Raw genomic sequence first — 13,447 nt, forward strand, 5'->3', positions numbered from 1 at the left:
CTCCCGAAATGTGGCCTTCCAGTTGCTAGCATGGCAGTAGACTCTTGCACCATTACTATGTCTGTACATGTTGTATGTTTAAATTACCAAACAGCATACACTAGTTTGCATTTTTAAATAGCCTAATTAGCATCGACCTATTTCTTGTCTTTACTCCAGAACCCCCTCCTCCCTCTCCATCTGTCTCCAGCCATGCATCCCATTCTTCCCTGCTACTTCCCACTTTTCCTCCTTCCTCATCCATCATTTCTTTCCCACCCATTCCTCATAACCACACATGCTTTTCTTCCTATTCCCATGGAGACGCACCGCAAGCTGACAACAGACGCAACCTTCCTTCAGCAGAGACACGCTAACACAGATATCTCCGACTGCAACATTTACAGATAACCCACATCTTTCTCTGTCCCTTCCCTCCATTCTTCATTTCCCTCTCCTCTCTTTCCTCTTCCTCTGCCTGCTCCGACCCCACTGGAACGAGGGTCTTATGAAGATAAATGACGCCTCTCAGCTTCCGTACCCTCCTTCCATCTGCTTCCTTCGCAGCTGCAGTGGGGAATTCCCTTGGAATTCTCTCATTCCTCAGAGCGTCTTGCCTGACAGGTTCACAGCATCATTTCTGTCCACGAGGAACAGAGGAAAAGACTATATATGGCTGGCTGATATTGCTGCAGACATTAGCTTACCGTGGTAGTGTTTCAGGAGCTTGAAGCTCATCAGATTTCAATTACAGAGGAAATGAAGTGAAAATCTGAAGAGGCTATTTCATAATCAGGGTTATTGAGTATTTTTCTGGCACTACACCTCTGATATGATTCTGTAGATGAAAAGACAATCCAGTACAAATCTAATTCAGCGTGTTACTCGATGATTTTAGCTAGAAGAAGTTTGACGAATACATTTTGGGAAATACTCTTATCAGACTACTAGCGAGGAGTCACATCAGAAAATGGGTGCTTTTATAATGCTTGTATAAAGCTAGGACAAAAAATAACTAGAAAAAAAATGAAATCAGAGAAGTGTCTCGCCTGAATCAGTTGGAAACCAGTGTAAAAATGACACCCTGCTGTTATATTACTGCAATTTCAGAAACATTCTGGAGTCTCTGCTGGCTTTCTGTCATCTGGTTATCTGCCAAGGAATTGTTGAGTGCCACATTGGTGTTTTTACATTTCAGTATTTGTGGGAACAAGAAAAATGTAAGATGCTAAATATTCAGCTTTAGAGATGGTGGAGCTACGCTGCTTGCTGTAGCCTGCTATTTAATGACACAAGAATAGTACTCATCTTCTCCCGTAACTCTTCTACAGAAAGTGAATAAACTTAAGTGTCAGCTTCACTGCTAATCACACTATGTTTAAGTAAAACGCAATGTCCATATCGAAATTCTTTTTCTTGGGGCACTCCGTCTGAATATAGAGAAAAGAAGGCACACTTGGGTCCAATAGGAGTAATTAATGTTAAAGACGAGCTTTCAGTTACTTCACCTTCATTACGGCAAATGACACTTTTCCCGCCCCAATTTAAGACTAGAACAGACACCACTATAACTTTTCAGAGACCAGCAGAAACATCCCAGGAGAATTTGCTGATGTGGCTGGACTGTTGGAGCATTTAGAATATTCAAGACACAAAGAATCAAGATTTAACACAAATCATTTAACACGCTGATATCAAGGCTTGTACAATCTAGGAACATTGCAAATGTAGTGAGAGGTTATATATAGACAGAAGGTGCAACAGCTGTGATGAATGCTAGGGTAGGGAAACAGTAAGGATCACAGCATTGACTGGGCAGAACTCAAAGGTCATCAACCAGAGTCAGTGTATATGGCTAGGTTAAGGCATGTATTCAAAGCACCCACAACCCAGGACCAGTTCTGGGTTGTGCAGTGGTCCTAGCGTAGTGGCCAGCTGTGTTACTACAGTCATCATGTGATTCAAATGGGCCCAGAAAACGTTCCCTCCACATAAAATCATAGAGGAAAAAAAGAAATAAACTTTTCTGACTATCACAGACACAGAGAAGTAACTCTTTTTAATGATCAGGATCTGACCCATTTGGTTGATTAATATTTGGAATGTCTAGAAGAGCTCTCTGATTCTTTCATTTATTCATATTCATGTGTGTATGGAGCCAACGAGAAGTCAGCCAGCCTGGCTGGCGGCAGTTTCGGTCGCACATGCTGTCTTTGGGCTTGACTGAGAAGGAAACTAATGAAAAGTTTTCAGGCCCATAATTGCAGAAGTCTGTGGAACATACGGGTGTGAAGGAAGCCCGGAAAAGTTTTTCACTGCGTGCGCCATTTAGTGTCATGCAATCTAGTATCCACTTCTCTGTAATATAGCAATGCAATATTCACATCTGACACCAGAGAGCATCTTTAATGTATAAACAATCACATGGTGGCCGTTTCATGCTTACATGATGACTCTTGTCATATATATATATATATATATATATATATATATATATATACATATATATATATATATATATATATATATATATATATATATATATACAGTAAACAGTGTCTAAGTTCCTGCACTCCACAGAAAATGCAGTTTCTCACTGAAACAGGTACTAGAATAAGACCAGAAAAATCCATGTTATTCCTTCATTTCCCTCAGTCCACAAATTGAGCAGAAGGGTATGAACAAATCAAAGAAGGAACAAACTCCTTACAAGTCTGCAGTCATGAGTGTCTGTATGCATGTGAGGATACCTCAGAGAATCTATGAGATGGAGAGGGAATGTTTAATTTAAAATGAAGACAGAGAACGGTCTCTAAAAAAACTGTCTGTTTCACTCACCTCGGCACCTTGAGCTACTTGCAGAGGCAGCAACCCTGAAGACCAAACACTCATCAAGGACACGGTGCAGCCTTCCTTGTGCTCGCTCAAAAAATAATACAATCACAGCCAATGCTTTTTGGTATGAGTCAATATCTTATGGGTAATTGTGTTACAGTCAAATGCCACACACTGACGGACCACCAGTTATTGCAGGGTCAGTGTGATCAGTGAACAACAGCTTTAACTGGCAAAAGAAAAGATGCATGAGTGGGTTTAGTAGTCTGTTAAACAAAGAGAACAAGCTCTCTTTGTCTCCCTGTGGCTTTCTGATAATAACTAGTGTGCAAAGACACGTCTGGTTGCTGAGTTCAAAACTGTATGGTGATTATTGTGCCCTTAGAAACACTGTAGTGCTCCCTTTAAAATTCAAAGTTTCTAGTCCAAATGAACTCTTTATGAAGTATGAATGTATTAAACTGATTCAGATGTGTTTTTAACCCTTTGATGCGCAGTGTGGCTCAGGAGATACCCATTTTCCATTTAAATTGGGTCACTTTTGACCCATGTTGCACATCAAAGGGTTAAACTTCCAGTTGTGTTTGACTGTATTCCTTGATATTTAACGTTCTTTTTTAAACATATGTAGATATTTTCTTTTTACTTCAAACCTTGACAAATTTCCTGTGTTCTCAGTGTGAGTTTGCAACATAATATACGTATATGTATATATTTTATGTGTATATATCTCAATTGTTTTTTTATATATATATATATATATATATATATATATATATATATATATAAGCGGGACCCCAGGAAAATACCCAGAACCCCAAACTTTATTAAAGTATCAAAAGGAAAACCGGAACAAAACAAAGAACCCCAACACAAATAAACCACACAAAAGGTCACAAAATGGGTTCGGAAAGGTGATAGAGGTAGATTGCCTCTATCACCCACTAAGCCAGTAGAAGAATTATAATAAACAAAACGAAACAAAAGGAGGGGAGGGTGAAATAAATGTGCTTAGAGTGTAAACACAATTCAAAGGGGCTTTATTTCTCACAAGAGAGCTATTTGACACACGCTCTCAAACGAACAGAGAAATATGATGTGCAGTTCTCTGAAGTCGGAGCCCATCTGAACAGCTCAAGAGTCTGTCTTTTAAAGGAGTGTCACCAATCACTCCAGCAGGTGTGTCGGATGCAGCAGCTGTAGCCACTCAGCCTAATCAACCAGCGTCCCAACAGTGATCACATAGACACATATGGAAAAACAGCAAAACAACACAAATTTGCAGTCACAAAGCCACAAAACAAGTTTGAAATGGCCAAAAATACAAGACACAAAACTCAAGTGAACTGATCAATGTGTTTTAAGCATTATTTCCTTCACTGTGGTCACTCATGAATTAAAAAGTCCCCTCACAAACATATGGCCACCAAAATTGGGCAAGACACCACACAAGCTCATAACTATATATATATATATATATATATATATATATATATATATATATATATATAGAGATATAGATATATAGATATAGATATAGATATATATATACATTTGAGCAATATTTGATGGCATTCAGTACAGAGGAATTGTTCATACGCTGCAGAGGATGAGCAGAAAGAATGGGTTTGTAGCTTACAGGGGAGACCACAGCATTGCAATGGGATGTGGAGGTGAGCAAACCAACCCATGGACAAGGTCTTCCCAGAATCTGTGCTGAGCAGATGCCCATCTCCCCTTGCATTATCCATTCCAGGTATAGAGTCATAGAAGAGAATGGAAGCAATGGTGATCAGAGCACCTTTATAATTTTAATTAGCTTTGAAAGCTTAAGGTTAATGGGATGTTTATGCTTATCTTTAGAGAAGTACGATATAGTGAGGTCATGCAAAGGATTAAATTTCTTAGTATGTGAAATAAACTCCCCACATCTAAAAAAAACACTAAAAGCCACAAAAGAACTCTTCTAAGAGGGTATTTACATATAAACTAAAGAGTAAGTAAGATGTTATCGTTGCCCTCTGGGTGAAATTTCTTTAGTCCACTGAAGAGGAAGCAGATGGAAACCCCAGCAACAGTATCCATTCTCAGTGAACCAGAAACTGAAGGGTGGAAATGGATGTCTCACATGAAACTGGACTTTAGAAATTAAGTTTAAAGATTCAAGAGTGAAAGAGGTGAACAAATAGAGAACCAGATCATGTTTGGACTTGATTGGTTTGATAAAATGTTGGCAATAATAATGATGACTGATGCATCATGTTACAAAACATGACAATCAGTTTCTTTACCATTGTTTTCCTGCAGAAAGGGAAATAGATTATAACAGAGTTTTAGGCTGGCAGCTACCAGGCAAGGATCGAAGCTTCTTGGCCATACCTGAAGACCCCCAAAACCTGCTGAGACAGTAGCATCAGATAACAACCTAGAGGCAACCAATGATTCTAGTGAGTTATTATGAAAGAAAGTTATGCCATTCCAGTGCCTGCACAATGGTGACCCACTGTAAATCTGATCAGTAGCCTTCATCTCAAGATACAACGACAAGCAACTTACTCATAGTGTAGAAAGGTTTAGAAGTCTGGGCACAAAACAGCTGAAATGACTCATGTCCCCAGATAAGATGCCCTAATAAAGACCATACCTTCTGCAGGTCTAAGTCCCTGCTACAGCCTGTCAGTGTTGGAGGGGGGGACGTTGACGCGATGTAAACTTACAAATATCTGGGTTGGCACCTTGACAACAAACTGGACTGGTCCACAAACACAGATGCTCTGTACTGGAAGGGGCAGAGCCGGATGTTCTTACTCATTCTTACTCAGAAGATTTTCGAATAGGATATGTTGTTTTACACATAAACCAAATCTCAAGGATGTTTGTCTTCTAAGTATTTGTTATCACAATATCCCAATGACTCTCTGAAAAGACTCCAACTGATTAAAAAAAAAAAAAAGCTGCAGCCAGAGTTCTGTCAGGAACCAGTGAGACAGATCCTATTTCTTCCATATTAGCTTCTCCTCACTGGTACCCTGTAAAATCTAGAATATAATGTGAAATCTATCTCTTAATCTACAAAGCTCTTAATGATAAAGCTCCATCTTATCCTAAAGACCTTATTATATCATATTATCCCAACAGATCACTTCCCTCAGGGTGCAGGTTTACTTCTGGAGTTTCCAAAAGCAGAATGAGAGGCAGAGCCTTCAGCTATCAGACTCTTCTGCTGTGGAACCAGCTCCTAGTTTCTCTCTGTACTATTGTCAGGTCTTCATTTTACCATGTGAAGTGGCTTGAGATTACATATATTATAAATTGGTGCTGGAAAAATAAAAATAAATTGAATTGATTGGTTTTATATTGTTGAGAGTCCCTGGGGGACAAAAAACAAAACAAAAAAACAAAACAAAACAAAACAAACTTTCTCATAATAACACATCTTTACATACACACACAGGGTCAGTGCAATTAGTGCTATTAGTCCAAACCTGCAGATGAGAGTATTTTGGGAATGAGGGCTACACTGGCCACCTTGAAACTAGGAACCGTTAATAAGGACATTTCTTTTACTTTTGCTGAAATTGAAACATGGTTGGAATGAGGACATCTGTGAATAGATTCCTTTGATTTCCTTTGATGTGAAGAGCTGTAGTTCATCAAGTGATGATGTGCTTGGAGAAAAGTGTTTGATGAATACTTTTGTATTTTTGCCAAAGGCAGAAAAAAAGAATAGAGACATTTTTATGTGAGTTGTGAGTGAGAGGCTAATCCTTGTGTATATATCTTTGCGAGGACCAGTTTGAGTTTTAGATCCTAGGAATTAGGACATTTTGGGAAACATTTTTGTTGGCCCTCTGTTTCTGACATACTTTGGGCTGTTTGAGGATTAAGACTTGATGTAGAGTTCTAGTAGAATCGGTGGTATGGTAAGAGTTTATGTTAGTCATTTAGAGTCAAGGTTAAGGTAAGGAGCTATGAAATACATTATACCAGTGAATGCCCTCTCAAAGAAAGTAGTGTGTGCGTGACCGATGGGATGACAGTGAGTCGAAAAGCACACTGCCTTCCTCAAAGTGTAATAAAATGTGACACCATGAAATGACTAAGAAGGATATTTTACAAAGCGAAAACAGTGCAAAAAGAACCAGAGCTGCACTGTTTCTAATGTCAGGTCAGACATGGCCAGACAGATTGGGAGGAGAGAAACGATGATCGTGATATAATACGAAGAACAACTCGTCTCTTTCTTTTGCGCCATGAAACACAGACCTGCAGGAGGTGGACCCAGAGGTGAAGGCCCACAAAAGCTGAAGTAACAGTTGGATGTTGACACGGGAGAGTGTGAAAGGATTTCCTCCCTCTCCAGGGAAGTTGTTTGAAATCAATTAAGGTAATTAAAGCAAATGCAGTCAACTACCTTGATGGCACCTTGTCTTCCACTACGCATTTAAGTGGCGAACAAAGTCAACAAACTAATAATAAATTCAAATTAGAACGGAAAATACATATGAAAAATCCTACATGGCTTTCATATGTGAGATGTTCAGATTTATTGTTGTTCTGTCGCTGGAGTATAATAAAGTATAATATAAAGCAGCAACAAACAAACTCCCCTCTCATTTTAAGAGACACTTTGGTTTATTTTTTTTAACTGGTTGTTTGTCTGCAGGATTTCGTTATATCTGCTATTATTACAGTTCATTGCTGTAATTAAATTGTGTTATACAAATAAATACAACCTGGAAATTTCTGAGGGAAGAGGGGGCAGCGTTGATGTTGTATTTGTATCTTTTTCTGATTCTGTTACAGCCTTCCTAGTATACATTGCAGTCCTGAGCATCATTTGTGAGCTGCTTTGCAAAAGCAGCTCACAAATGATGCTCAAGAACAGAAAAAGTAAAGATAAAGAGCAAATGTGGACTAATAGCAGGCTTCCTGACTGTACTCTAAGTGGTTTCTATAAGCAGAGGTGCTGACACTTGACTTGTGCATGGTCAAACGTCACCAATTTGGAGAATGATGGTTGCCATGGATACACAAGACTCCCACACAACTAAAACCCATACAGTAGTCAGTGTAGTTTCTATTTGTGGAGCCCTTTTCAGCCACATTTATTGTTTTCAGTATACATACTATATGCACGCACGCACACACACACACACACACACACACACACACACACACACACACACACACACACACACACACACACACACACACACACACACACACACACACACTAGAAACTACACAGTGAGGGGAGCAGGCTTGGTGGCATGTTTTCAGTTTTGATTCTGTAACATTCATCTGCTGATGAATCTTGCAGCCATTTCGCTGAGTGATGAGTGACATTTCAGAAATTATTTCAGGTATCACAGCAGGGTGGGAAATGTTACTGAGCACTGGGTTTGATTTTTAAGTCAGCAAATTGGAGCACACTTTTCCTACTTTTTATAGGAAGTTGTGTGTGTGTTTTTCTTGATGACTTGTTCATACTAATTCAGGCTGGCTTTAAAGCTTGCCAGAGTGTTTTGAGGGCAATCAGCAGTGTTGCTTTAATCTTTACAACGTTTTGAAGGAAATATTAAATTCTCAGCTTGGTCCAAGCATCGTATTTATAGAGATTTTTATAGAGATTATTTTTTTTTAATTTATTTTTTTCGTAACCCATGTTCAATAAACATGTTTCCTCTTTGCAGTTCATGTCCACAGAAATATTCCCCCAGCTCACTCAGTGTTGAAAAAATGTAATATCTGGCCTCCAAAAAAGGGAAATATGTGTTTCTTTAATGGAGCAAAACCTATGATGTAATGCAGTGACTTATGAGTACTTGCTGTGATACGATATACGTACAGTAAATCCAGTGGACTCTTTGCAATAAGATGCTCTGTTTAAACAATCTACCTGCCCACGATTTAGTTGCGGTATTTATTGCTTCTCATTTGTGAACTCCTAAACGTGCAGCTACCTCTCTTGTTCACTTACGAACTGACCAGAAAACAATCCGACCATGCAAGAGAACAATTTGTGTTCACTCCATAGCCTCTGTTGTTGTTCTTTATTGGAGCTTTGGTTTATCAGCTCTTAGCCTCAAACATCTCCTTCAAACCAGTACCTGAGTTTTACCCTTCAAAATGCATGTATTTCCCAACGAGATGTAGGGAAATTATTACTTTGCTGACATAGTGAGTGATCTAAATACCTGTTGCTTGTATTACATGATTATTGAAAATGTATCTTAGTCCTTTACAATCTGAGACAGTGTACTTTGTAAAAATGGCAGCAACAGTGGCTGCAGAGAAAACCTCTAAACTACTTACAGTTGACACGGTATAGAAAATAACACCTCTGATGACTACAGTAATTATCAAATCAAACCAAACGTATTTATATAGCAACCAGAATTTACCGGACAGTTGCACATGTTGTCAGGCAGGCAGCTACAAATTTATATGCAAAACATCAAACAAGGTAAACCTGCTAAAATCAAAATTTAAGCTAACAAAGCAAGATAATAACTTGTAGGATATTTCTACTGAAATAAATATCAAATACGTATGAAGTGTTAAGACCATTAGGAGCAGCCAAAAGCCTTTGAAAACATCATCCTTAATGAAGTAGTTACTTTTGTGCAATGTTTACCAAGTCGATTGTGCCTTCAAATCAGAAAATTCAACACAATACAGAAAACTAATTAAATGCACTAAATTAATTAGGTATTGTATTTCACATAAAAATATAATTTATTAATAAACATAATTTTGAAGTATAAATTACCTACATAAATATAATTTGAGATTGTTTCCACTTTGTACTATACTATTAATTGTAATTTGTTACAGTTCAGAGGGAAATATTGTGCCTTTGCTTGCACTACATTTATTCGACAGTAATAGTGGTGCTCCCAGAAAAAAAAAGAAAGTTCAAAATATAAAATCCAACACATTTTTAAAAATTTGTCTTGAACCTTTTTGCATATGACATCTTAAGTTATTATCCTTAAATATGTCTGTGAGTTGTTGGTGACTCCACTGACAAGACATTTCCATTTAGGGAACATTTCACAACATAATCATGACTTTTACTTTTTTTTTAAAAATGCAACTCGCAAAACAAATATTTTTGCATTGTCATGTTGCAACCTTTATTTCAGTAAAGGATCTGGTTACTTCTCTTGCTACTGCCTCTGCTTGTGAGAAGAGCAGGAACCATGACACGTTTTGTCATTTAATTTGGAGGACAAGCTAGAAGGCCGGGCGGATTGACAGCTGGACTTGACTTTTAGTGTCTGCTGCCATATTTGGCAACAGCTGGAGAGTCCGTTAACTGGCAGACTGCCATACCCGGAGTGTTTCCATTGTTGCTGTGCTTGTGTCAGTGATTTTTTTCTGCTGACATTAGACTCATATAATGTCATTAAGTACTATGAGGTGCCTAACTTGTATGCTACAAGAACCTCCTTTCACATGAATGTGTCTAGTTTTCTTTTAGTGTGTGTGTGTATGTGCACCAAAACCCTGCAGGAACTCCAGCATACAGTCACACTCAATTTAAATTTCATTAGCAGTGACACTATGCAAAACTGATTTTTTCTTTCTTTTTTTGTTTTTAGCATATTATTGCACTTTGAAAATTGTTTAGATGTATAGTATTTGCTTATGGCATGTTTTCCTCCATTTCCACATGTCTAAAAGGAAATTAATTTTAAAAGACTTTCAGGACAATCACTACACCGCGCATATACACTCCACTTGATGGGTAGCACTTTTAAATAATGCAATTCCTTCATTTCATTTGCATTACAAATGCATGTGAACATAAGCAGGTTCAGGTTTGTAATAAACAAGACATAATACTGTGTGCAATGCTTTTTGCCAGTGCTCTCTGTGTGAAAATTACTTGATTTCTTTTTTCCTTTTCATGATGTTACTTGAGGTTTACAATGTATCCAACAACATTTTACTGTAGAGAACTCCAGTGGAAATGTAGTCATGTTTATTATTAATATGCACAAATACTGTACACATCAGTTCAGATTTTTTTAAGCTTATGCTCAGATTTTTGACACAACATTCATAATTAATGAGTATAGAAACAGACTTGAAGATCAACTCAGTCCCAAATACTAAATATCAAAATGCTATTTTTTTTTGTGTGTGTTTAGGGGATGCTCAACTTACATAGAGTAAGTTTTGCTCCATGTCAACTTTGACATGCTTATTTGTGGAATGACACCACCCACAGCAGTAACCATTCATGTTAATGGACAGAGGTTAAAATACAAATGAAACCAGCAAAAAGGGCTTTAATTATTATTTTTTAATTCACTGATCAAAGCATGGTCAAAAGGTGAACAAGTTAACTGTCACTTTAGCTTTTTTTCTAAGACAGAGGATATTTTAAAAAATACTTAGAGGGATATGTGCAATAGCAACAAAGAGATATTTGCAATATAATCATGTGTAAATATTAATTAATTAGTGGTTGGTAGCTGCCTCGATATCTCAGCTTTTGTCTCTCATGTCCACTAAGTGTTATTGTCTTTTTAATATATATATATATATATATATATATATATATATATATATATATATATATATATATATATATATATATATGTTTTTGTTCAGTTATGGTCTTATGATGTTCTCTAATTTTGATCTTTTGATCCAATGGGACTCGAGACGGAAATTAGCCGTATGGCTACAATCTATCGTATTTACATGAAAATGTACATCAATACGAATTGTCCCATTTTAAAAAATAAATGAATAAAAAAAAAAATACTTACTGATCTTTTCAAAACTCTGACAATGCATTCTAATTTTACACTTCACCTGACAAGTACAAACCCCCAAATAAGAAATGAGTGTAATATCAATAGAAAGGCAAATAAAAAATGACAGTTTAGACTTAGTTATATAGTATGAATATAATTTTAAGTGGATGTTAATACGTTATCTCTTCAGAATGTGTCAGACACAGATGAAGTAGAGTTTGTCTTGACAGTCCCGGTTCTCCCACAGTCTCTCTTTGGTTAAAGCTCCACAGCGTTTCCTGATTGGACACTGGTGGTCCTGACCTCCTTCTTGGGACCAGGCCTCATATTCCAGAGGGTCACCGTTCACCCACAGCCAGTGGTCACCCAGGAAACGCAGGCCGATCCACACCTGCTCAGTGATGTTCTTGATCTCAGTCTGGGCCAGAAGGAGATCAGTGTCAGAGAGCAGACTGGGGAGATCAGTTTGTTTCTCTCTGCAGTGGCTCAGAGCGTCCTCCCAGGACATCTTCTCCTCCACCACAGTCACATCCATGCAGTAAAAATGGAAGAAAGAGCTGCCACTGGCATCATTCCATGTTCCATCAGGATTGATGTTTCCATTGTTCTCAAGGCCCATATAATTATTTGGTTGTCCAGCAGCCCAGTTCTGGTATGTAATGTGTCCCCCTCCTGACCACATCCAAGCAGTGCTGTTGTTGGGATCTCGTTGAAGGCCGATCCATCCATGGTAAATATTTCCACCCGCATCTTTTCGGAGCTTGTCTATATCACTCTGGCTATTAAAATAGGAAAGATCAGTGTGATATCGTCGACAGTAAGCCTGAGCTTCAGTCCAGGTCAAACTCTTAGAGATATAAATGTGTTTGACTGCATCTCCCTCAACAGCAATACAAAAAAGAATGAGAAAGATGATTCTTTCCATGGTCACTGCTCTGTAGTCCAAGCTGAGAATGATTTCTCTGGCTGTTTCTTCGGTAAGTGCCACAGAGGTCATCCAAGGATACGACTTTGCATGGCTTTGTCCTGTTTACACAAACAAAACACATTCATGGTAGGCTTAAAGGTTGAGAAACCAGGCTGCAGTGTACACCACATTTGTTAAAACTGGAAGTATTGATGTCAAAAAAACAAGATTTTGATATCAATAGGGAGCAGAAATATTTTTATTATCTTGATTCCAATGGAGTTTATATGTTCTCCCTGTGCATGCGTGGGTTTTCTCCGGGTTCTCCAGTTTCCTCCCACAGTCCAAAAACACGCTGAGGTTAATTGGTGATTCTAAATTGTTCATAGGTGTGAATGTGAGTGTGATTGTCTCTATGTGTAGCCCTGTGATAGACTGGTGACCTGTCCAGGGTGTCCCCTGTCTTTACCATAAGTCTGCTGGGATAGACTAAAGCCCCCCGTGACCCTAATGAGGATTAAGTGGTGTATAGATAATAGATGGATAAATGGATCTTGATTCCAAATCATCACCACTGCCTTAACTAAATGTTTGAAAAAGGAATAAGCATTGGTGACAATCAACCTGTTCTTTTAATGCTCTTTCTTTTAATTTACATTTCATTTAATACAGCACAAGTGTGAATTGTACCCAGTCACAGTACCAGATAGGCACGCACAAGCAAACAATACTCTCAGTTGTGTGAAATGATTTAGAGAAGACTTTATCAACATTTTGGCACCAATCTCCATCCAATAACATCACAGAGAACAAAAGACATGGCTTGTGTGTCAAACACAAAAATAAAACATGCATTTTTCTGCCAATTTGTTTTTTAATTTCGAATCTTTTAGGCTACAAATTGAACTGTGATTAAAACACAGTAACAACATGAAATTAGGTTTGATTG

At 38.0% G+C, this 13,447-nt stretch overlaps 1 protein-coding gene across 1 annotated transcript; it reads right to left on the bottom strand.

Annotated features, from left to right (window-relative positions):
• Positions 1 to 11,466: 11,466 nt before the first annotated feature.
• On the bottom strand, positions 11,467 to 12,518 carry LOC129348826 (C-type lectin lectoxin-Lio2-like). The gene has a single exon (XM_055010343.1). The coding sequence runs from the start codon at positions 12,514 to 12,516 to the stop codon at positions 11,788 to 11,790; it is 729 nt and encodes a 242-aa protein (XP_054866318.1). The 5' UTR covers positions 12,517 to 12,518; the 3' UTR covers positions 11,467 to 11,787.
• Between the last annotated feature and the right edge of the window lie 929 nt (positions 12,519 to 13,447).

This window comes from Amphiprion ocellaris, chromosome 4, assembly GCF_022539595.1.
Source record: "Amphiprion ocellaris isolate individual 3 ecotype Okinawa chromosome 4, ASM2253959v1, whole genome shotgun sequence".
NCBI lineage: Eukaryota > Metazoa > Chordata > Actinopteri > Pomacentridae > Amphiprion > Amphiprion ocellaris.

Bases quoted from the DNA above. Each gene is read 5' to 3' on its own strand.
- LOC129348826 (XM_055010343.1), bottom strand. From the start codon at position 12,516: ATGGAAAGAATCATCTTTCTCATTCTTTTTTGTATTGCTGTTGAGGGA.